At 42.7% G+C, this 25,598-nt stretch overlaps 1 protein-coding gene across 4 annotated transcripts; it reads right to left on the bottom strand.

Moving 5' to 3' along the window:
- Nucleotides 1-1,682: 1,682 nt before the first annotated feature.
- EXOSC10 (exosome component 10) lies at nucleotides 1,683-25,595 on the bottom strand. 4 transcript variants are annotated; one of them, XM_038377040.2, is made up of 25 exons: nucleotides 25,419-25,595; nucleotides 23,044-23,180; nucleotides 22,403-22,526; nucleotides 20,803-20,907; nucleotides 20,269-20,431; nucleotides 17,251-17,362; nucleotides 16,857-16,932; nucleotides 16,527-16,637; nucleotides 15,898-16,041; nucleotides 14,852-15,042; nucleotides 13,758-13,914; nucleotides 12,529-12,677; nucleotides 12,040-12,090; nucleotides 11,112-11,223; nucleotides 10,267-10,317; nucleotides 9,557-9,635; nucleotides 9,229-9,350; nucleotides 8,553-8,648; nucleotides 7,753-7,827; nucleotides 7,175-7,262; nucleotides 5,872-5,945; nucleotides 5,181-5,349; nucleotides 4,615-4,676; nucleotides 2,496-2,572; nucleotides 1,683-1,868 (listed from the first exon to the last, which is right to left on the bottom strand). In XM_038377040.2, the coding sequence occupies exons 1-25, from the start codon at nucleotides 25,587-25,589 to the stop codon at nucleotides 1,838-1,840; spliced, it is 2,727 nt and encodes a 908-aa protein (XP_038232968.1). In that variant the 5' UTR covers nucleotides 25,590-25,595; the 3' UTR covers nucleotides 1,683-1,837. The 4 variants fall into 4 exon arrangements, 3 of the variants coding, with proteins under 3 accessions (XP_038232968.1, XP_043355924.1, XP_038232970.1); XM_043499989.1 differs by having other exon boundaries at nucleotides 9,283-9,350; XM_038377042.2 differs by lacking the exon at nucleotides 25,419-25,595 and adding an exon at nucleotides 24,615-24,967.
- Between the last annotated feature and the right edge of the window lie 3 nt (nucleotides 25,596-25,598).

Genomic DNA, 25,598 nt, shown 5'->3' with positions numbered 1-25,598 from the left:
AAGTATATTATTGTGCCTGGGGATACACCCAGAAATAGTACAAGACACATGGCACATATTTTCAAGAGCAGACCTTAGGAAAACCCCCCACAAGAATTATACTAAGAAGTTATCAAAACTGGTTTTTAAGCAAAAAGATTTCCTTGGCTGTTGGTAGAGAAAAAAAAATCCCTGCAACATAAGAGTGTAACATGAGGACTGCATCTGAATTATAGCTATAATCTCACTTAGGTGAATAAAACATGCATATATTTGCCAGTCATATTCATTAAGGGCACTTTTAAAACCTATGATAAACCTCAATTCAAAATGGGGGGGGAAAAATCAAGATGAAAATTAAGCCAACCTTTGAAAATGTTACACTGCACATACTTCTAAAGTGAGGAAAAGGAGCCCATAGAAACCAGAAAATTATTTAATCCCCACAGTCAAAGGGTCTTTCACTAGATTCACTGATACATCAATTAAAAAAGGAGCAGAGGTGGCAAAGCTGAAAGGGAATTGCAACTGGCAGCAAATGTGGAGTGGGCTGTGTTCACATGTTCACAAAGAAAACTGCTGTTCAATTGCCTCTCTTCAAAGACATTCTGCAGGTGTAATATTCAGCCGTGCAAATGGCTTTCCTGAGCCGGAATGGACCCAGCTCTGCCACTCTAAAATGTAATTTTGCCTGACACTATTCATGGCAAAAAACTCCCAAATGAACAAAACCCACCACACACGTTGCTAATTTTTTTTGTGAAATAAAGTTCTTAGATTGGTAGCCTCCAAAAACAGAAAGGACCTTTTTGCATTCTCCTACTTGCTGCTTGTCACCAGGCCTATTTTAACAGATTAGGCTCAAACAGGAAGATTAAAAAAACAGAGCAGCACTATGCAGTGATGCAGGTCTGAGAAAAAAAAAAAAAAAAAAAAAAAAGAAGGACAAGGACAATAGGAGAGGGAGCAGCACCCAGGGGTCAGAGCAGATAACCAGGAGTCCAGAGTTCTAGTATCTGCTCTGCCACTAACTCAGTGTATGACTTTGCCAAGTCATTTCAATTTGGTGCTTCATCTGTAAAATGGGGATACCGCTTACCTGCCTCACAGTGGCATTAACAAGCCTTCATTTGTCAACACATGGAGCAAGCTTTGAGATTTTCAGACATTAAAGTACAAGTTATCACAGAAGTGAGCAATGTCAAATAGATCCCTTCAGTCTTCTCCAGTTGTGTTTTAACCTTCAACCTATTTACATGGCTTTCAGTCCTTGCATTCATTTCTGTAACAGTCAAGCAAAGCAGTAACTGTTGGTTTTCATTCAGTTCAGAAGTACCTGCGCTCTTCTCTTATAATTTCAGTGCTTATTACTGCTTGGGAAGCAAATGCATTTTCTAAATTACCATTGCTTGCAAAACAAACAGGCAGTTTGGCCTCATAGGGACAGTCTGGCTCTAGTTCCTTTGCTGTTATATTTGTATAGGATTTATTCCCCTATACCTAGTTCAAGTCACAAATATTTGCACATTTGTTGAATCTCTTGATTATTTCTGTGCTGTATGAACCAGGTTAATCCCACATCCAACTGACATGTCGAATTCTGCTCTTCCAGGGTCAGCCTTAACTCTGCATTTGAGGATACCAAATACATTTTCCAACCATTTTTGAAAACGTAAATATAATAAAGGCCAAAGACAAAACAATTAAAATTGGTTTTCCCCTTTGGAAAAAGCGTTTTAATTATTTTTAAAAGATTTCTGTACAAAAAGCTGCAGCAGTGATTGATATTTGCCCCTCCAGAGCTTGACAGAGACTTTTTTTTGTTCAGTGGCAGTTCCCACAGGATCTCTTACAAACATTATCTTTTTGGCCAGCTGTGCCTGGAGCCCCTGCAAAAACAGTTAAAGAAAGAATTTAAAAAAGCTTTGATTCAAAGTTCACTCGCGATTTAAAGCCTATGAAATGTTTGCAAGGTTGTACTGAGATGGTGGTGAAACACCGTCTCTTGCTATCCCCACCTCAACAGAGAATCAAAGTAATGTTGCTCTTCTGCAGCTACTGGGGATTTATGGGCCACAATGCTGCCCCCCTCTGTTCACCTCTCCCAGAAGAGTTATATCTGGGAACTGCAAACTAAGTATCTTGGGAATTAGCCTCTACGGAATTCTCACATGAGCCAACAACCATTGGTTTCCTTTCTAACTTGCTGGTTAGATGTGTGCTCCCTCCATACAGCCTGATCTTTGGTCCAGGGCTGCATCTCCTATACGACTAGCACCACTGTGACCTTAGGATTTCAGACCCTCTGCTAGGGTTGTCTTTATTCACATTAATCTTGGACTAGATTTCTCTGAGGCTGATGTCAATTCACACCTGTAGGTGTTATGCAGCTCTCATGCTAGGCGTGTCCAGATACTGCTGTGTGGACTAGTACAATAGTGGCTTTGCCTATGACTCCAGAGCATTTGAGTGGGAAACACTCCATCACTTTGCAGAGAACCATTCAAACTACATACCGATCACTTTTCCCAGCCAGGTAGGACATGCTTTTATTTCCAGCTGGGTGTTGAAGTTTATTGGCTCCAGAGAATTTCTATATGAAAGGAAAAATGACCCACCAGTGCATTAACTAACAAAATATATTTCACGCGATACTTCTACTTGTATCCAACCCTGTCTTGTCCACCATACCTTCAAGGAATACTTTCTGCTCATTTAAGTTGTGAGTTTTGGAGTACAACATTCTCTCATTCACCTGAAATGAGCATTCCTGACTAGGAGTGTCTGCTTGACATTTCTGTTTACGGATTCCATTGAGATTAAATTTATAGAATCATAGAATCATAGAATATCAGGGTTGGAAGGGACCCCAGAAGGTCATCTAGTCCAACCCCCTGCTCAAAGCAGGACCAAGTCCCAGTTAAATCATCCCAGCCAGGGCTTTGTCAAGCCTGACCTTAAAAACCTCTAAGGAAGGAGATTCTACCACCTCCCTAGGTAACGCATTCCAGTGTTTCACCACCCTCTTAGTGAAAAAGTTTTTCCTAATATCCAATCTAAACCTCCCCCATTGCAACTTGAGACCATTACTCCTCGTTCTGTCATCTGCTACCATTGAGAACAGTCTAGAGCCATCCTCTTTGAAACCCCCTTTCAGGTAGTTGAAAGCAGCTATCAAATCCCCCCTCATTCTTCTCTTCTGCAGACTAAACAATCCCAGCTCCCTCAGCCTCTCCTCATAAGTCATGTGCTCTAGACCCCTAATCATTTTTGTTGCCCTTCGCTGTACTCTTTCCAATTTATCCACATCCTTCCTGTAGTGTGGGGCCCAAAACTGGACACAGTACTCCAGATGAGGCCTCACCAGTGTCGAATAGAGGGGAACGATCACGTCCCTCGATCTGCTCGCTATGCCCCTACTTATACATCCCAAAATGCCATTGGCCTTCTTGGCAACAAGGGCACACTGCTGACTCATATCCAGCTTCTCGTCCACTGTCACCCCTAGGTCCTTTTCCGCAGAACTGCTGCCGAGCCATTCGGTCCCTAGTCTGTAGCGGTGCATTGGATTCTTCCATCCTAAGTGCAGGACCCTGCATTTATCCTTATTGAACCTCATTAGATTTCTTTTGGCCCAATCCTCCAATTTGTCTAGGTCCTTCTGTATCCTATCCCTCCCCTCCAGCGTATCTACCACTCCTCCCAGTTTAGTATCATCCGCAAATTTGCTGAGAGTGCAATCCACACCATCCTCCAGATCATTTATGAAGATATTGAACAAAACGGGCCCCAGGACCGACCCCTGGGGCACTCCACTTGACACCGGCTGCCAACTAGACATGGAGCCATTGATCACTACCCGTTGAGCCCGACAATCTAGCCAGCTTTCTACCCACCTTATAGTGCATTCATCCAGCCCATACTTCCTTAACTTGCTGACAAGAATGCTGTGGGAGACCGTGTCAAAAGCTTTGCTAAAGTCAAGAAACAATACATCCACTGCTTTCCCTTCATCCACAGAACCAGTAATCTCATCATAAAAGGCGATTAGATTAGATTTCTACAATTAGAGAGGTTAGTACAGAGGGATCAGGACCTATCCCCTTTTCTTCTCTCTGATTCATCTCCACCACTGTGCTTCACTTTATTCTACATCTCAGCTCTCTCTCTCTCTCTCTCTCTCTCTCTCTCTCTCTCTCTGGAGCAAGTTTGGACTGACATTGAAGTAGCTGCATAAGAAGCTGCATTTCCCACAGTATCACATGTAAATTGATTACCTGTTTTAATGATCTGAAAGAGAAGCTTGTGGGTACCATCTGCACATCAGTCAGAGTGGCAGGAGGAGGATGCACATGGGAAGAGGGCTTGTAACAAGCCTTATGGAATGCATCTGATGAAGTGAGCTGTAGCTTACGAAAGCTTATGTTCAAATAAATTTGTTAGTCTCTAAGGTGCCATAAGTACTCCTTTTCTTTTTGTGAATACGGACTAACACGGCTGCTACTCTGAAACCTTATGGATTAGTGATTGAAAGTCTCACCTCAGCATCAAGTGGCTATTAGGGGAGGTTTGGCATGTCTAGGGCCACCTTGTATTACCTTTATTTCTGTTACTCATTTCAGAGTGTTCCCTTACCTTGCCTGTGTGGGCCTGCTTGGCTGGATCAAACTGGGATGACTGCTTGGATTTGCTGTTTCCTGAGACAGACAAGGAGTGGAGAATAATTGCTATTAGAAAGGTACTTTTAAATGAACAGTAAATTCACACCAATAGCAAGTGCTCTTTGGCTGTAATGAAATATACAGAGCTGTCTTTCCCTCACTATGAAACAGAGTATACTGCTAAGGAGAGAATAAGCTTTTAAATGGATCCTCATTACACCTGATTCAAGTCTCTCCTATTTTCTACTGCTGCAGGGTTTAATGAAATACATTACTCTATTGTGAAGAAAAAGGAGCCACTGCCTTTGGTAATTCCAAGAACATTTCAACTAGTTTTCTAATTACATGGATGGATGGTGAGCAATCCACTTCACCAGGCTGATTTCTTTAAATCGTTCCCAGTTCTTCCATTAGTACAGGGCAAAGACATTACTGTTTGGACATCACAGAGCTCTACAAACCCGCACAGCCTTTCCATGGCTCAGCCAGGCAATAGTCTCCACAGCCTGCAGTCTCACAGGTGGGGAGTCCAGCTCTTACCAGTGAACACTTTGAAGTTAGACTTGCTGTAATCAAAGGGGGTGAACTGCTTTGGCATTTCCTGCTCCTCTGGCTCCTGGGAGGCTTTTGGCCGTTTCTTCTCTTGTTTTGGTGTCTCTGTTCCTGGTTCATTGGTGATTCTCTCCCGCTTCTTGCTGGCCTGTTCCTGCTGTAAAAGGAACATACCCAAGGAAGGAAATACAATAACCTCTCTGCCTGGGCGCAGATGGCAACTGCCATGGATACCATAATGGGGGTTGAGGGAAATGCGGTTTCTGTTCTGGCATCCAAGGTCTAAGCTGCCTTGTTCCCACAGCAGAGGCTTCTCATTAGAAATACTGTTGGCAATCATAAGACTAGAGGCCTGAATCTGTTGTTGCTCTATGTACACATTTTGGGGGGAACCGAGAAAGAGAAAGACAGAGATAAGGCAATGGCAAGTATTCTCTAGGATAGAGGAGAGTTGAAACCAGAGTAGGGCGAGGCCCAGCACAGATTCATTGAGGTCTGAAACAAGGCCTGTTGCTGTGTACAAGGTCAGAAGCACAGGAAAGATTCAATCCACAGATTCAGAGGGCCTGTGAGATGTTAAGTGCCCTGGATCAAGGGCAGAGAGTTTATATTTGCAAAGGCTAAAGGGGTAGCTTTAGGGATACTTGTTTTGTCCTTCACACTCAAACTTTTTTCGTACCACAGCTTGCTGACGGACTGAGACAATATTTTCTGCTGTTGCTTTGCACTCTTTCTGCACCTGTTCACGAGCAGCTGTGAAAAGAACAAAACAGCGCATGAGATTCACCCAAGAGACATGCAAAATCGCTCTCAAGAAAGAATGAGGAGCTTGCTTTGCAATGGCAATCCTCTTACCCGAAATGCCACATATAGACATCTTCATGATGTGAACCTCATTCATCAGAAAACTCATGACCTAAAAAGGACAGGACCATACCATATCTAGATTATGGGGAAGCCATCTGGCCGATTCCTCAGTAATCTGTTGGGCGGTGGGGAACGGTTTATTTCAGCTCTCACTCCACCCTAGCTCTTTCTAGCCACCTCTTCCTGAAACACACCCACCTGCTGAATAATTGAGGGCATCAATCAGCAAACTAAGGCACCCCGCTAGGCTGACTCCCTAGAAAAGGTCTTGGGTAACCCCAAGACAACTGACTGATCACTGCTCTGACAACGTCTTATTCCTCAGGTAGAGAAGGTGCTTAACAAAAAAGTAAAGAGTTAAGGGTTTTTTGGTAATAGCTGTGCAGATTAAAGTGCCAGCCTTTAAAAACTGGATACCTGCATTCTTTGTGGCAGAGGTTACAGAGGAAGTGAATTTAGAGGATTCAGCCTGGAATACATTCAATGAAGCACTATTTGCAGTCTCTTGTCAGTGAACAGCTAATACGCAAACAAAAAGGATACTGCATGTTAGCACAGAAACACACTGGGAGAGCTCTGTGTGTGGAAGTTTCAAAGCACCAGTCTACAATGGGCCTTGTTCTACTGACTCTATCAGTCCCTCAGTTTCAAACAGCAGTATGTTTTAGCCCGTTACAAATATACAAGGATTAGACAGAGGAAAGCGGTGGCCTGCCATGCTGAAAGGAGACTTTCTAGTTAAAAACTATGAGTTATGATGATGGTAGTTTTAATGCAAGTACTCTGAACTATCAAGCAATCAGATCTGCATCCGATTTCTAGTCCTGACCTTTTGCTCCCTGTAAAGATAAGGAGTCCTATTGGTGTATTGCTGGTAAGGAAGAAAGGGAGAGGAGGTCCTCTCTTCATTCACTGCTAACCACCCAAATCAGCTAAAATTGGTTTGACTGGCTCTGAAAGGACTCTTGCTCAGAGTGTCTTGGTTGAAAAGGCTGTAGTTAAGATGCAGGGCCTGGATAGTGGTGTTGCAAGGAAAGGGACATTCAGGGGTTTGGAAGATCCACCTTCCTCCCCCAGCCCTCTCCTCAGTCTCAGTCCAAAAGAGTGGGTGTTACCTCTCTGCTGTACTATTTTCTTTTTGGCTTCTTCTTTTGCCTCCTTCTGCAGTTGTGCCTGACTCACCAACTTCCACCGATTGCTGATCTACATCAAAAGAAAATTAGCCAGGATCACTCACTCTGAAGTCAGACAGAATGGTGGAGGAGTTTACAGACCTGCAGTGGCATTCATTTTGGAGTACAGAACACCAAATTTGACTACACTGGAGATTCAAATCTGTTGCTTGAACCATGGTTAAAAAATGACTTTTTATTTTGTAGAGAGTCTTGAGCCACATGAATTAGCACCAGAGAATCCAGGTCAGGTATGGTGTCTCCTTTTAATTCAATGTTTGGTAATGTGGGAGTTATGAGTGGGCGTTTCCCTTGTTCTTTGGAGGAGAGGAATGCTATAGAAGTCTGAAAAAGTCTCCCTTTTTCAGAGATAAAAGGGAAGCAAAACAGAAAAAAATAAATCCAAGTAATCTCATGCCCCTCAGAAACTTCCAAAGGAAACCTGGAATTCATTTGTTGTCACCTGGTTCTTTCACAAGGAGCTGAGCAGTTTTCAGAAAATTTGGCAAGTAGACACTCACTTCATAAATTTTTGATGATGGGTCAAACTTTGCTGATTGTGAGATGTGGGCAGGGTTCTGTTCTGAAGGCAGATACTAGAAAAAGGAAAAGAAAAATTTCTTTAAAAACATAGCATGCTACAGGGTGTAGACAGCATAAGTTACAGTGGAAGTCACGGACAGCTGAGAGGCACACTTAGTAGGTGCTAACTAAAAAAAAAAAAAAAAAAGTCAAATTTCACATCAATTCTACAGAAAGTTAATGGTTCAAAAGAACGTCAGCTCACCCCGTCCAAAATTACAAAACTTGAGGCCAACAGAAATATTTCTATTAAAAATAAATCCAATGGAAACTTTTTGATAACATTATCCTCCAGTTTGGAAGTCCAAACACACTGGTAAAATACATTTTAGAACATGGAAAACCAGAAATGAAATAGATTCAAATCAAGAGCGAACCGACTAGTTTTATTTTCACCTTCAAGCTGAGAGATGTAAAATACAGTCAAAGATGAAAAACTAGATTTAAAAAATGGTTTTAATTAAAGGTATCTAACAAAAGTTAGAGTTTTTAAAAATATGATTTTTTTTTAACTTGTGGAAGTGCCTCCCTAACATCCATTTCTCTACAAGTTTCAAAACAAAATCCAATTGTTTTCCTTGCAAAATACATCTAGCATATAACTCTGTGATTCCAGTAAATGAGCAGCAGCTGTCATGCTAGGCTCTAACCCTGCCTTGTGAAAATTCCTGCTCTTATGGGACCCACTATATTGCTCAGTTACCAGCTGTCATTACAAAATATATACAGTGCCCTTTACCATTCTAAACGGATTTTCAAAGGACTCCATTATGCGTTGAGCTTTCTGCTGTGCTACTGTTAAGTTCTTCTCATTCCCTTCATTCACATCAGGCTCCTTAAGGAATGCAGAAAAAACATTAGCATATAAAATACGTAAGTTACATACAGACTGTATATAGACAATGGGTCCAGCATTGTTTGAAACACATGATGATATGTGACCTGAGGCTTTTAAGAGCTAGTAGAGTTAGTAAAAGCCAAAAGACATATACGACATCCCCTAGTGCCAAAGCCGATACATCATCAACTAGGCTTTTCTTACTTGTGTGGTGGGGGAGGAGAAGAAGAGGGGGAGGAGAGAAGTGAGATGGGGAACTGAGGCAGTACTGAATTTTACTTCTATACTTGACAAGCCCAGAAAGTTCTGTTCTGTAACAGAACCCATTTCACACCTGCTGCTTGTTTTAGTAGTAGGTGAATTTTCAGTTGTATTTCTGGGCTCCTTGCGTTATCGCCATATCATTTCCTAATTCACCTAAAGGCTCAGTGTGGGCAGTGACTCTGGGACTGTAAGAAGAGTTAATCCACTTGCCAGCTTCCTGAACACCTGACAGGGAGCACAGCAGTATCTCCATGAATATCCTATTCCTCTGCAGCTCCCTTAACACCGACCCCTTCATATTACTGGAGCTTACACTGAATATACTGATGGTTGCAGTAGCAACAAGACATGCGGAGTTAGGTAATATCCTTGTGCTGTCCATCTCCCCGTTGCTGTCTGAAAAGAGGCTCCCACATTCCAGAACTGGTGCAGGTTCTGCAGAGAAAGGAAAAAAAGTTTCTGGTTTTGAACACTCCATTCCTATTGGATTTGTGTTCTGCTATGATCTCCCTGGCTCCACAAATGAGCTTCCACTGACGGTGATATGCTTATTTTAAGGTGTCAAAGAAAAAAAAAAGCTACTTGAATTTTTTTCCATATTAGCAGAAGTCAGAGGCTGTCTCCCATCCTTCCCAAATTACCTAATGCTGAGAGGTTCTGAATATCATCCAGAGGAACACGAGAATTGTCATGAGGTCCAAACAAATGATTCTCCAGCCTCTGCAAACAAATTCAAAATTACATATGTGATCAATACAGAACCTTGCTCTGAGATGCTTTAGGGGAATTTACAGAGTGGAAAATGACATGCTAAACACAATTAAAATGTATGGGTGATATTCTGAGACTAAGTATTTCTAATATAGCTCATCTGCAATTGCACAGTGAATCTGACTCCAAAGGGACGGCTGTGCAAATGGCTATTGGCTAGCAAGAATGCTTTGCTTCCACAGACAAAGTGGATAACTGGGACAGCTGTAGTAACTCATCTGAAATGTTACTTCTTAAAAATCAGTCAATACAGATTATAACAAACATACACAAAAACTTTGTCCAGCAACTGTAGTGTTTACTGATGGAAGACTTATTTACTATAGTCTTGTTTGGAGCTTTTAAAATATTGACTCATGACTGGTACTTTTACAATCATTATTGCACAAGGATAAAACTGGGTTAACAAAGGGACATGTTTGTCAAATGGAAAAAGACCTAGTTAGTGGACTAGTTAGAATAAAATTACCATCTAAAACTACCATTACCACCATGCTTCAAGATATGGACCTCTGCTATGGCAGTTTCTATGAGTTTAGGGTTTAAACACATTAGCATGCCAAGGAGATACAGATAGTACCTCTGGGTTGGGCAGAGACCCTTTCTTCTTCACCGCTGTTACAGTTTCAGACTAAGGGGAGAAAAATAAGAGAATTACTAATAGTTAACTTTGAAGCATCTAGCCCAGCAGACACAAGCTTCCTCTTATCAATATTTTCAATGCAGCTAAAAGAAAAACAGTTCTACATTTTCCTCCCAGGGGTGTGTGCGTCTGTGTGAGAAGAGGTAAAATTACGAAGCTGTTCACATAGCAAGGCTGTGTTTGTGCTCAAGAATGGCTTAATTTCACTGTAGGAGGATGCTCTCCACTGTAGTGACAGCAAAAGTGTGCTGACCTATATTAAACCTCATTCCAAGCCTCTAGGTTGCGCGTATGTTTCTGCTTTGCCAGTTGTATGGGATTTGTCACTGGTGATTTCTTATGTGCATCCAACAAGCTCTTATTCCCTTTGTAGTTAAATGTGATGTGTGCATAAAAGCAGAATAAGGTTATGCCCCAGAAACCTCACAGTTGATTGCTTTGCTCAGTAGTGAATATTTCTACCCGGTTACTCCTCTAGTTCCCTTAAAGGCCTGCACTGCTTTGAAGTCTGCAGTGAAATTTCATTACAGGGGCAGGAAGTGCTTCTGTCTGTATTACAGCATACTGTACAGTACTCAGGCTTCAAAGTGAGGTTACTGTCTCACACACAAATGGCAATCCCCGGCAGCAGTCTTGTACTATAGCCTTGCATGTAGGCTATTTCTAGATTTCAATACCTATGAAATCAACAGGAACCTCTGGAGGACAAGGTGCAAGAGATATTCCACATTAAAGTCCACATCTTTTGGGTTTTGTTATGTGTTGGTAGAAGATCTTTGTACCTTGAGCAGAGGCATCTCTCGGGCCTGTTGGATGAGGAGATGAATTTCGTTGATCTGTTGGCGGACTAGTGGTGGGATCGGGTTGCAACAAGCAATGATGCCCGGGGGTTCTCTAAAGACATAATGAATAAAACCAGTTTGCCGTATTCTCAGCTGATAAATCAAACATCCACATGCAAAGAAGAGTCAAGCAGATGTAATCAGAGGCCCTCGCTTCACTGAATAAGACAAATCAGATTAGTCATCACTGTTTATCCAGTACAACTACAAATGTGTCAATACCACGTTTGGGAACATAGGAAAGCCCATTAGCTCAGCACCCCTGTGTTTTCTGCATCCAGCTTTAATTTCTCTCCTTATCCAATATATATTTTTCTTATAGAGGGAGTGTAGAGGGTTTTGAAATCACAGATGCAGTTTTATCCTCTTTCAAGTGTGGATGGAAAATACCAAGCTCTTCAAAAAAATCTTGTTTACAGGAGAATGTCGTGGGTGACATGAGAGGGGTCTGGCACCTACACATTTTCCTTTACAAACTAAATCAACACCTAGGTGTTAGTGAAATTAATCTCCTCCTAGCATACTGCTGGAGAGCACAAAAAGAAGTTAGATGCAATGACTGGCAGCAGTGAGACCACGTTTTGCATTAGTAGGTTGTGTATTCCTGACATAAAGACAAGCTAGAAGAGCTGAGCATCTTAATTCTTCTGTGCACCGAATTTCTCTGCTTTGAAGAACTAAAAGGTAAAAGCAATGCTAATTACTAGGAGCAACAAGCTAACTGCAGAAGTAAGTAAAACAAAACAAAAACAAAAACGTAAGAGGATAGCCCATCTGACTGATGGACCTGGGATCAACTTGGAGGAGAAGCAAATGACATTCAGAGTTGTACAAAAACAGACAAAAAACAGAAGGCACGAATACATACTTGGGCAGCTCCTCTGCTATCTTCAGTAGCATATGGTTTGGTAGCACATACCTGCAACATAAAGAGCAGTAGCACTGATATCATGGTAATTGTGTTAATGTTAATCAAACCTGTTTAAAGAGAAATTTCATGGGGGGGGGAACCATATGCATCATTCTGCACTGGATCCAAGTTCTTAAGCATTGGGGTCAGTTAAGGAGAAATAAATCAGGACTGATCTAGAAAACCATAGAGGTAACCCCCTCACCAATGTGATTTCTGATCTGAGCTGTAGGGGTCAGAGGAACAGATTGGAGGAAGTGGTGCCACTGAAGTAATGCACCTTTCACTGGACTGTGTCTTAGATACACAGGAAGCACCCAAATAACCACTCTCAGCAGATCCAGTGTTTCTTTCAACAAGCTGTACCGCTCTGCAGAGATCCATTCAACGAGCTGTATTTCTCTGCAGAGATCCATTTCAAACTGTGTCTAATGAATGACTTCCTACCCTGTACTCTCATCCTCTTGGCGTGCCATCTTGTCCCTCCAGGCAAATAGCAATTTAAAAGCTGTTAGCTGCTGCGTGTTGAGATGCTTTTTCTGTCTCCTGTAGAGCTCAAGGTAGGAGTCCTCTGAGAAGATGGGTTTGATGTATTTCTGAACAGGAAGTATTAGAGAGAATGGGGATCAATATCAGAGTCATGTACCAATTCCCTTGGGCACTTCTCAGGCTGTGTTCTCTCTGGCACAGAGAATTAAGCACACAAGAGAGGACTGGATGGTTTTCAACAGCAGCTCAGGAATTCAGGATTGAGGAGCCCCTTGAGGGTTTTACCTTAAGCATGTGGGGCTGACAATTGTTTTAGTTCCGGCCACACTCACTTTTTCATTTTAATTTGGATACACGAGGCAAGAAAGTTTCCAAGTCCAAGAGCATCCACAGACGTACCAGATCTTTAAGTCTTGGTAGATTAGAAAACCACCCACCTCTTGGTCTCACTATGACAAATATACATTGCCAAGAAAAAACTAAAGTTACAGTGTGCTCCAACATCTGGGGCTTTTTTTAGGGATATACAGAGAAATGGAGTAAATATCGACTCACTTGAAAAGTTTCAGCCTCAACACCTGCAGGCTGATGTGGACCAGCAACAGTGGTTTTGAAGACAACAAAAGATCTAGGATATCTAGAGCAGGGGTTCTCAACCTTTTTTTTTTTCCTGAGACACCTCTCCTCCCCACCAATATGCTATAAAAACTCCACGGCCCACTTGTCCACGATAACTGGTTTTCTGCATAAAAAAGCCGGGGCTGGCATTAGGGAGTAGCAAGCAGGGCAATTGCCTGGGCCCCCCCCGGAAGCTACTTTACTCAGGCTTTGGCTTTAGCCCCAGATGTTGGCTCCCCGGGCTTCAGCCCCATACTTCAGCTTTCTGCCCTGGACCCTAGCGAGTCTAACACTGGCACTGATTGGCGGACCCCCTGAAACCTGCTCGTGGCCCCCCAGGGGGCCCTGGATTCCTGGTTGAGAACCACTGATCTAGAGGTCCCTTAACTAGTGGAAAAGCCCACACTAGGTGGGAATGGAGAGAGAGTAAGCCTATTTCCAGATATACATACTGAAAATTAGGGATTCTGCCAGAAGGTAGGGAATGGGCCAGGCACACCTTTGGGTGCGTCCCATCCTAGACAGTCTGTATTCTGACCCAGATAATTGGTCCCCAGGTGAAGCTTTACCTTCAAGCAGATGTCTCTGCTGCGCTGCCACACCACCTGCAGCTGAATGGGCTGTCCATTTCCTCTCTCCCACAGCGCCTCTCTCACTTCATCATAAATGTAGAGCAGGTAGTGAGTATCGTCTCGGGCATACTGGATCATTTCCTCTGGCAAAGGGCTGGAAGCAGAGAACTATCACTGTTGCACAAATGCATTTTAGTAGCCCATCCATCATCCTTGCAGTGCCCTCTGCCACAGCACGTAAAGATCAGCTACATCTGGGTCCACCCCCAAGAATGAATCCAGGAATTCTATGGATTCCTCTCACCAGAATCTCATTTGTGAGCGCTATGATGATGATTTTCTCCAACTGACCTCTTGTCTATATCTAGGAGACCAGGATCCACAGGGGAGCCACTCAATCAGATGGCAGGGGGTACCTAGTATAGTAAGGTGTCTACCGCTGAGTGCCTGCACAGCCTACATACCACACCTGGGCTCTTTGTGGGCCGGGGAAATTGCGCTGCAGAGATCACTCTCAAACTCAGTCCCTGTACTGATTTACGCAGCATTTTTGTCTGGGAGTTAGAATTTTTTAGTTGTGCATCTGTTACAACAGAACTGCAACTTTACAATGCTAGGTTGAGTAATGCAGAGAAGATGGCAACAATTACTTCTTCAAGGAGGTGGCAGCTTTTGTCATAACATTACACTGTAGTTATGTACTGTTCCTATTGTGTTAAGTCAGCTTCCAAATGTCTTGTGTCCCCGATTTTTTTTTTTTTTAAAAAAAAAAACAAACCACATATATTACAGCATTTGGAGAGAGCTTAGTGCTCATCAAAGTAAGGGGCTGAAATAGACAGCCAAGCACAGCGTACCCGTAGGCAGGTGCTGTGCATACTAATTCCACAAATCTGCTAATGCATTTCAGCTCCGTTTTGAAGCCCGTCCCTTTTATTCCAGTTCACCACCACTATAGTATTAACCAAAAATCTCAGTGAGCTATGTGGTTGGGGGTAGGTTGAGAAGTGAAACAGTCCACCATTAACATGCAAAGAAGTCCCAAAATTTCATTCTTAACTCCAACGCCAACGTCAGGATAAAACTTTTACCGAATCCTCCAGTCAGCCAGCTGATACTGCTTGTCAGTTTCCACATGGCAATAGAGTTTTAGCAAGTGGTCCAGGGAGTGCCTGCCAAGGTTGAGGAGACGGGCAGCCTGGTGAGTATCAAACATGTTCACCAAGTACAGACCAAAATCTTTCTGTAGCCACTCCACATCTGAGTCGGCACCATGAAGGACCTGCAAGGCAACACAATCAAATGCATCAGAAACAAGAATGTGAGATGGTAGAATAGCTCTTGAGAGGAGAGGATAACCAATTCCACTTAGGGGCCTGAAGTGTTGAAGCACCAGAATTAGAAAGTTATGTTTCTAAACCAAGACCTCTTTGCTGGCATTTCTCCTTTCACTGCTAGTGGCATAAACAGCAAGTACTTGGTTTCACCTAGACCTTGTTTCTACACTCAGCCCTCTCAAAAGAGAGCTGGTAGACTACTGAAAATTTATCTCTCCTCTCTCCCAAAATATATAGTAAAACTCAAGAGCTTTAGAGCTGAGACGATGCCTGCTAACTGTTCAGTCACATTGTTTATGGTGCTCCCCATCCATTCCCTCCTGTGTTTACACATTTTTATCTAGTGGGCAAGGTCTTTGGGGCAAGGACCTTGTCTTCATACTTGTCAGTAAAGCACTTACAATCAAGTACAACTGAAGTTGTACCTGGTTTGTGTTCAGCACAGTCTGATGGATACAGTCCTGCCTAATATCTCCTGATGGGTGGTCAGATTCATTTTTGGGCCATTACCAACTAAGCAGTGCTCACTCTCACAACAGTGACTTAGATGTTACTAGCATCTTATCATGGCCTGAGGTCATACAGGCTGATTAAGTGCTCACTGAAGTCAAGGGGAATCTTTCCAATGATTTCAATGGGTATTGGATCAGGCCCATACTGTGGCTCTCCCACTTGTCCCAACCCTCCCCCGGAACCAGGGAGTGGCCAGGGCAGGAGGATAAAGCATGCTTTCAGACAGAGTTAAGCCAAAAATAAGTTCTCCAGGTATAATTCTGGATAGGTTGAAAGCGTCTACTGACCTTTACAATAGCAGGGTCCGTGAAGGCCTCATTCAGAATGTACATGTCACTACGTAGCTCCAGAGTGTCAATAATGAAATCTTCCATCCGGGTGGAAATCTGCATCAGACATGTCAAGCCCAGGAAACTCCTGTAGGAATGGTGCTATCAGACAAAGGACAGAAGTTAACTCAGAGCCCCTGCAGGAGTGGTACTACGAAACACAGAATAACCAAAGGCGGAGGAAAAGATGACAATACATGAAGGAAGGGTTCCTCTAGGCAAAAGTTAATGACATGAACAGATTTCAGGTCTTTGCAATCATTGCTACTGTCTTAATACATCATCCAAATTAATTTTGAAATTGGTTCTTTCCATGGATCTCAACATAACCCAGAGGATCATAGGAAAAATTCAAAACAGACTAAATTCAATATAAAGCTTATTACAATAGAATAAAGTTTGAGAAATTAAAATGACAGCCAAAATCCCATGCAGGATAATAAAATGCAGCAGCCTTCCCACATCAGACCTGGGACATATTACGTAACAACATAAAAAGGATATGGTACACAAAGCAAAACATGATGAAAAGTAGAAGAAGTGCTAATTCAACATATGTAATTTAAAACAAAGAGCAACATACTTACCTCCAAGTCCACAGCAAATTCTTTGCATCTTACAAGCTTTTCATTCAGTTCTACCAACTCATCCAAGGTGGAGATAAAATGGCAGGGTGCATCCTCAACAGGCCTGTACATCTGACAAAGCAAGTTATTAGATACTCCCTTGTGGGGACACAGTGCTCTCCTCCCACAATATCCAAAAGTTTCTGAATTAAACACTGCTATCACAGGCTGTAACTGCTCCCCCACCCCCGAACTGTAACTAGGCTACAAGCAGGGCCTACCACAAACTGATCATCATCTACTTCAACATTTTTTCTAGATTTGATTACTAAATTTAATCTGGGCACTAACCTGGAGTTGTGGTTTCTTGAGAGTTTCATCTGGTGGAACAAAGTGTTCCAGTTCATATTGGTAAGGATGAGCAAACCTGCACAAACAACAAAAAAGGAATATGCATCATTCCAATCAACTTCACTGAGCCAAAGGAAGTAGTTACCAAGAGATACCACCGCAACTTGCCTAGTATTGACCAGAAATCCTAGCACAGGGCAGATTTGTTATGCCTAGGTATAAAAAATTATGAACATGTATGGAAGCAGCTACAAGTGAAGCAGCATGCATGTGCACAGACACAGAAGAGCCACAAGGTGCTGCATGCGACAGGTATATGCATAAAGAGACTGCATACAAAATGCATATAAATCTATTGTATTTTCAGCACCCTGTTGCCGAATTAATTTCTTACATGTCTTGTTCAGTCTGCTGAGTTCTCTGTTGATGGAGGAAATCTGCCAGAGCAGCTGGTACATCCAAGTCCTCAGGACGCTCCTTTCGCTCCTGCCTGCTTTTTGCAAGTGCTGAATGACCAAGATGGAAAAATTAGACAAAGCTGTACAAATAATGTGTATTCCTAACTCAAGTTTCTCTTCCCAATGCCTAACCTAAAACCCATTAAGTACTATAAAACCCTGAACACTCCTGGCCTACTGCTTTTAAATATAAGATTTCTATCCGTGCCTCATTTTATGACTCAGTAGGAGGTATGACAAGGACACATGTCACCCTGCAAAGATTAAGTAAGATGAGCAATACTTTGCCAGACCTCTGCTGAAGAGGTGGTAATATAACAAGAAATTTTTAAAATGTAATCATGCGGCATGAGCATCCCAAAGATGAATAATTCTGGCTGCCAAACACTGCTCTGCAATGGAAAGGCAACTAGCAGCTCTACCTCCATTATATGTGCTATTAGAAAGTGATGAAATATAATAAAACAAAGTCAAATCAACTGTTAGTAGCTAGAACTGCAACTGCATTTTAATGGAGAAATGCTGATTCAACAACAACAGAATGACAAATTACAAAGACTTGGGATGTTATCCGGGGGGGGGGAAGGGGGGGTGTTTGAGAACTACTGAAGCTTTTGGTTGCCTTGTGTCAACTATTTGGCTAAGGAAGCCAAAGAAAAGAAACTCACATCTAATCTTTTTTTCGCTATGCTAATAAAAAAATTCCATTATTTCTTCTAACTCAACTGCATTTATGCAGGACTTGGTACTTTTTGACATCAATGAGAGCCTGCAACTTTAGCGGGAGCAGGATTAGCTGCAAAATACATTCTGTATTACAGATTGCTACATGTGCATCCACAGCAAGACATTTTATACAGACTTGATTGTAATAAGATTAACATCATAATGGCAAGCTTACTACTTCCAAAGGGTTTTAGTCTCCTCCTGAGGTACACATTCTTAAGATTCAATGATTTCTTTTGGCTTGTGAGGGTTGGTTTCTGTTTGAAGTTCATTATAAAAACTAGGGCTGTCGATTAATTGCAGTTAACTCATGCGATTAACTAAAAAAAAAAATTAATTTCGATGAATCGCAGTTTTAATCGCTCTGTTAAGCAATAGAATACCAATTGAAATGTATTAAATATTTTGGATGTTTTTCTACATTTTCATATATATTGTATTCTGTGTTGTAATTTAAACCAAAGTGTATATTATAATTTTTACCGTGAAAATATTTGTAAACAAAAGAAATTCACCTCAGTTCACCTCATACAAGTACTGTAGTGCAATCTCTGTCGTGAAAGTGCAATTTACAAAGGTAGATTTTGTGGTACATAACTGCACTCAAAACCAAAACAATGCAACACTTCAGAGCCTACAAGTCCACTCAGTCCTACTTCTTGTTCAGCCAGTCACTAAGACAAACAAGCTTGTTTACATTTACAGGAAACAATGCTGCCCTCTTTTTATTTACGTCACCAGAAAGTGAGAACAGGCATTTGCATGGCACTTCTGTAGCAGACACTGCAAGGTATTTACGTGACAGATATGGTAAACATTCGTATACCCCTTCATGCTTTGGCCACCATTCCATAGGACATGCTTCCATGCTGATGACGCTCATTAAAAAAAAAAAAGCATTAGTTAAATTTGTGACGGGAAAATTGTATGTCCCCTGCTCTGTTTTACCCGCATTCTGCCATATATTTCGTGTTATAGCAGTCTCGGATGATGACCCAGCACGCGTTCATTTTAAGAACACTTTCACTACAAATTTGACAAAACGCAAAGAAAGTACCAATGTGAGATTTCTAAAGATAGCTACAGTACTCGACCCAAGGTTTAAGAATCTGAAGTGCCTTTCAAAATCAGAGGGGCGAGGCGTGGAGCATGCTTTGAGAAATCTTAAAAGAGCAATACTTCGATGCAGAAACTACAGAACCTGAACCATCAAAAAAGAAAATCAACCTTCTGCTGGTGACATCTGACTCAGAGGATGAAAATGAACGGGTCAGTCCGCACTGCTTTGTACTGTTATTGAGCAGAACCCCTCATGAACATGGATGCATGTCTCCTGGAATGGTGTTTGAAGCATGAAGGGACATATGAATTTTTAGCACATCTGGCACATAAATATCTTGTGACACGGGCTACAGCCGTGTCATGAGAATACATCACCTGAAAGTGAGAACCGGTAAACAAGAAGCGGGCAGCATTATCTCCTGCAAACGTACACAAACTTGTTTATCTGACAGGTTTCAGAGTAGCAGCCGTGTTAGTCTGTATTCGCAAAAAGAAAAGGAGTACTTGTGGCACCTTAGAGACTAACAAATTTATTTGAACATAAACTTCATGAGCTACAGCTCACTTCATCGGACGAGCTGTAGTTCACAAAAGCTTATGCTCAAATAAATTTGTTAGTCTAAGGTGCCACAAGTACTCCTTTTCTTTATCTGAACGATTGTTTGAACAAGAAATAGGACTGAATGCACTTGCAGGCTCTAAAATTTTAGATTGTTTTATTTTTGAATGCAGTTTTTTTTAATACATAATTCTACATTTGTAAGTTCAACTCAAGATAAAGAGACTGCACTATAGTACTTGTATTAGGTGAATTGAAAAATAATATTTCTTTTGTTTTTTTACAGTGCAAATACTTGTAATCAAAAATAAATGTAAAGTGAGCACTGTACACTTTGTATTCTGTTGTAATTGAAATTAATACATTTGAAAAATGTAGAAAACATCCAAAAATATGTAAATAAATGGAATTCTATTATTGTTTAGCAGGGTGATTAATCGTGATTTTTTAAATTGTGCAATTAATCGCGATTAATTTTTTAAATCACTTGACAGCCCTAATACCACCACCACCACCACCACCACCACCACCACCACCTAGCTCAGATTATTATTATTTTAATATGCTACCCAAGGCAAATGAAGCCCTCTCGCCCTGGCCTTCTTACCTTCAGGCAATGGTTTCAGAGCATTGGGTTTGACAAAAAGCTTAGGTACAAAGGGAGTGTTGGAATTATCAATCTTCTCTCGAAATTTGAGCTGTGGTCGAGTGATATTCTTGGCATGTAGCAATCGGAAGGTTTCAGACTTTGTTCTGTGGGATTCTCCGCTCTGTTTAAAAAAAAAACATATTTGAATGGATTTTGAGAGTCTATTAAGACTTTTCCTATATGCATTTGAATATTAAACTCCAGAAACTGTAATGAAAAACTCCCCTGAAATTAAGAGCACAGTATCTAAGGTCCATACAACAGCATCTAAATAAGGTGCCCTGAAGCCCTGAATTCAGGTTAGAGAGAAATCTGTGTGCACAAAATCTATATCAGAAACCCAGGGATCCTGAATCTGGAGTAAAGAGAGAAGAAGCACAACCAGAAATCTAAAGGGTTTTTGGGTTACTGAACACCCAATCACCATCACTACAACTCAAGCCTAAGCAAAAAGCTCATTTAATTAAAATCAGTTGACTGTAGAAGTCTTACCTTACGGTTCCAGCTGGAAACTATTGTCTTTGGGAGCTGCATCCCAGCAGGGAGGATAGGCTGCTGGTTCTTGTTCACTCCTGCTGCTTCATCCAGTAAAATACCCTGAAATTTGGGAAAAGAAGCTTGAGAAAAACCTGTATGAGACATCCTGTATTTGGCAGTCTAGCCTGACTGAAAGGAGAGAAACGTGCAGCTGCTTCCATGCTCATCAACTCTGAATTTTGTAAAGGGAAAAAGTGGCCAAAGGCTAGGTATGAAATTCTAATGCTAGGGATTAGGAGAAGCAATTGCCAAGGAATCAAAGGAGAGTTTCTTCAGAGATATTCATGTGCAGATCATCCTAGTCCCACACTCCGCTCTCACACCTTATCCTCTACTCTGCCCAGTTTTGAGATGGGCCAATACAGAGTTCGTCTTGCATCTAATTTGCTTGGCAGAACATAATAAGTAACCAAGACCATAAGAGCATTATGGCACCATCTAGAGAGCCTAACTGAGACCAGGGGCATATCAAGCTAGGCACAGTACAGGCAAATAGCAAGAGACAGTCCCTGACCCAAAGAGCAGACAGTTAAATAGACAAAGGTTTGGAAGGAAAACTGAAGCCCAGAGAGGTGATGTGACTTGCTCAAGGTCACACCACAGGTCAATGGCAGAGCCAGGAACAGAACCTGGAGCTCCAGATTCTAAACTCCAGATCACATGGCCTTTCTTAGGCATGTTTCACACTCACTTTGCACAATCATAAATGACTGCATGAGGTTCCAGGCAGCAGAGAATAAAGCTATGGGAGGCTACAGCACCAAAGCCCAATATGCCATTATTGGGGCCTGGGAAGGACTGATTTAAATGACCGGTTTAAGAGACTGCTTTTGAATGTGAGTGGTACTGAGGTCTCTGCTCTCAGCCGCACGTCAGTTTAATCAGTTGCCAGCCTGTTTTCTTTATGGCTGGGGTAATTATTCTCTCTCCCTTGCTCTCCTGGGGTAGTACATGATACATCTGCTCTGGCACCCACACAGGCAGCCTTCTCTTCCTCGTTTGCAATTGAAATGTTTGATTGACTGTCTCTGGTTTTCAGGAACAGCTGGAGCCCTGGTTTCTATTCCTTCTGCTGTGTGACCTAGGGGAAATCATGTTACCTTTCTGTGTCTCTGCTTTCCCTTCCACCTATTGTCTATTTTACTTAGACTGCAAGCTCTTCAGCCAAGGGACAGCTTATGTGTATGTACAGCACCTAATACAATGGGTCCCTATCTCAGTTGGAGTCCTTAGGTGCTGCTATCATACAAGTAATCATTCTCGTCTTTACAGGCTCAGTTCCAACCTACTGCTGTGATGTGAAATACAGAAAAGTGACAGACAGCTCAGAAAAATAGCCTCCCAATGGGCTGTAAATTTAAAAAAAAAAAAAAAAAAAAAAAAAATCAAGATACCCCAAAGAAATAGTGCCCATAAGAGAATAAATGTTTAAAATGAAAGAGGTCTGAGAATGAGGAACGAAGTGTAATTGCTAAATATTGTCATTCCAATTCCTGTAGAAAGAGTGATCCGCTGAATGGTTACAAGCCAAAAAACACAGGGTAAGTTTACTCACCACTCTTTCAAGAATTACATCATTGGAGTCAACCAGCAAATCAAATTTATCTTCCAGCTCTGTTGCTTTGCTGCGATCCTTGATGTGACTGCGACAGCCATGATACTGCATCACCTTGCTCATACTAAAAAGAGAATAATCCAGTTACTCTTTTAATGACATCAAAAGCAGGTATGCTAAAGACTGGACCTATTTTTTAAGATCCTTTCTGAGCTCTGGCTACTCTAAGGTTTGCAAAATCAAATACAGATCCTTTAGACACTGTTGTAAGAGCTTTCAACATGAGAAGCTCTGAAAAAGTGCTATTCATTTCCACTGGGTCTATGGAACTTAGATTGGGCCATCTGGTTAGGAAGTCACTTTTCCATCAGCCTTCACCTGCTCAGTTCTTCACCTAAATTGTTAAAGCTACTTTGCAGTGGTAAATCATTGACTCAATTTTTATCATTACCATTTAAATTTCATGCATCAGAAAAGCAGCTGATACACATTTTTAAAAACAGCTGAAATATACCTAATAAAAAAAATCTTCATATATTGTTTTATTTTGAAATTTGCAAAGAAGAGAATTCTCTGCCCCTCACTCTGTTCCCTATCACTAGGTTCTCACCACTGACCCAAGGAAGCCAAAATGTCCTTACCAGTGAAGCAGCCTGTCACCTTGCATTTCACAGTATGCCCGAAATCCAGGAAAACTGCGATAGAAGTCATATTCATCTCCAGGCTGAGGGAGCCCATTAGATGCCTTAGTAGCAGCCACCACAGTGCCAAGCGCATGCTGTTAAAAAGCATCACATCATTAAAATATAATTCCACAATGTATTTTTCTGACACTGCCAGATGAACACACAGTAATCCCATTCCTTGCATTACATTACTATTCCTAAACCAAGACACAACTAGGCCTTTTTAAAACAAGAAAGTTTACAATCATTTCATTCTGAGTTAATGAAACTAATACTAAACAAAACAAAAACAAAAAAACAACACCTTAAACTGAAAATGTTTTGGTTTAATGGAAATATTACAGGCATACTAGCTCCAACTTCAGAACTAGGAAATGCGGTCTCTCTAGGGCCATGTCTACATTATAAAATTAAGTCCACCTAATTTACATCGGCATACAGCCACAGCAGTAATTGCATCGTTTATGCGTATCTACATTTTGCTCCTTGCATCAGTGGTGCGTGTCCTCACCAGGAACACTTGTATCGATTTTACTGTCAGCGTGGGGCATTGCGGGAAGGTTCCTGAAAGCCAGTAACCGTCTATGCAAGTAACGTCATGTCTACACTGACACTGTGTTGACCTAACTACATTGATTTTGATTCTATGCCGCTAATGGAGATGGAGTTGTTAAGTTGGCAGGAGCGAAATTTTAAGTGTAGACACTTCCATTGTTAGGTTGAAGCAAGGCAGCTTACATCAACCTAACTCTGTAGAGTAGACCAGGCCTACGAAAAGGTCCCTAGGTGAGGGAATGTGTAGGAATTAAGTTTGTAGTGATGGCAATGGCAATACTGTGGTTTGTAAATCAGTCTGCAGAATGCTTTCTCATGCTTGGATTAACAGCCCCATATAAACATCCACCTATATCCCAAAAATCAAGACCTAGCTGCTAAACGCATATTGAAAACTCTTCTTGCCATAGGAAGAGTATTACAAAGGAGGCTGCCTCTCTTTGACCTACCCTGGTGAAAATTTAAGAATACAGAGAATCCCACCACTTCAGTGTTACCAAATCTGTGGGTTTCCTCTGAGTTTTTTTCCTGTTAAGACACAGATAACTAAATCTAGGGCTGCTTTCGCTACCAGGGCCCATGCATAAGCTAGTACCTGCTGTTTAGGTTCAATTTACCTCACCACCATGATTCTAGTTCTCCAGACTCCACTGCAGTGAACGCCCTAACTCATTTGAGGGGTTATGCTGACAACTTGCCAGGAATAGGAAGACTGCATGAAATTAGGAAAAAAGGAGACTGCCTCCAGTGCCTATGGAGACAACAGGACCTAGTGGGGGGGAGGGGGAAAGAGAGGGAGGAAGCCATGTTAGTCTGTATCCACAAAAACAACAAGGAGTCCGGTGGCAGCTTCAAGACTAACAGATTTGGGCATAAGCTTTCGTGGGCAAAAAAGCCACTTCTTCAGATGCATGGAGTGAAAATTTCAGCTGCAGGCATTATATAAGGACACACGAAGAGAAGGGAGTTACCTCGCAAGCGGAGAACCAGTGTTGTCAGGGCCAATTTGATCAGGGTGGATGTTGTCCACTCCCAACAATAGATGAGGAGGGGTCAATTCCAGGAGAGGCAAAGCTGCTTCTACAACTCTAGTTTCGGGTCCCGTGGCCTACACCTCTCCATTTAACAGAGCTGGAAAAACTGACCCACTTCATGCCAGTGAGACGCAGCTTGTCCCCCCGCTCTCCCGGGGCAAGAGGAGTGAAAGCCTGGGCGCCCTGGCGCTGGGAGGCTGCACTGGCGAGCTCTGGCTTCTCGTGCCGGGCGGGGGGCAGAGAGGGTGTAGGCTGGATGTGGGGGGCAGCATCCCCTCCCCCCAGCTCCAGGCGCTGGAGCAGCTGTGCCGCCCCCCCGCCAGGGCCCACTGCCGGCGCCGCAAGTCCCCCTCTCCCCCCTTCGGGCTGGGCCGGCTCTCTCAAGCGCCACACATCCCATGGAGACCAGCCCTGTGCTGACGGGATGGGCGGTGCAGGCCCCGGCTGCAGCAGTAGGAGATAGGCCCAGGCTCCCTACTCCCAGGCCCTGGGCAACAGGGGCTCAAGGCCCGCACTACAACGCCCGGCATGCAACACTCCGCCTCGGTCTCGGCCGCCCAAACCCCACCGCGGCGGACACAGAGAATGCTGGGAAATGCAGTGTCGACAGCTTCCCGGCTGAGGCCGAGGCCGCGAGCCGGAACTACAGTCCCCAGCAGGCCCCGCTGCAGGGGGTGTGTGTGTGTGCGCGCAGCGCAGAGCACGCTGGGAGTCGTAGTCTGCGGCGGCTCCCTCTCGTACCTTGACGAAGGAGTCGGCATCCCTGAACCCCGGCAGCACGGTGTCTGAGCAGCCTCCCGGCGGCTCCTCCGTGTCGTCGCCGCCGCCGCCGCCGCCGCCGCTCCCTGTCTCCATTACCTGGCCCGTCTTAACTGCTGCGCTACGACTCCCCCCTCCGCCGGCAGCCGCCATCTTCGACGC

This window comes from Dermochelys coriacea, chromosome 18, assembly GCF_009764565.3.
Source record: "Dermochelys coriacea isolate rDerCor1 chromosome 18, rDerCor1.pri.v4, whole genome shotgun sequence".
Lineage (NCBI taxonomy): Eukaryota > Metazoa > Chordata > Testudines > Dermochelyidae > Dermochelys > Dermochelys coriacea.
Note: the sequence above shows the minus strand (reverse complement) of the source record. Positions and strands in the feature narration are given on the sequence as shown.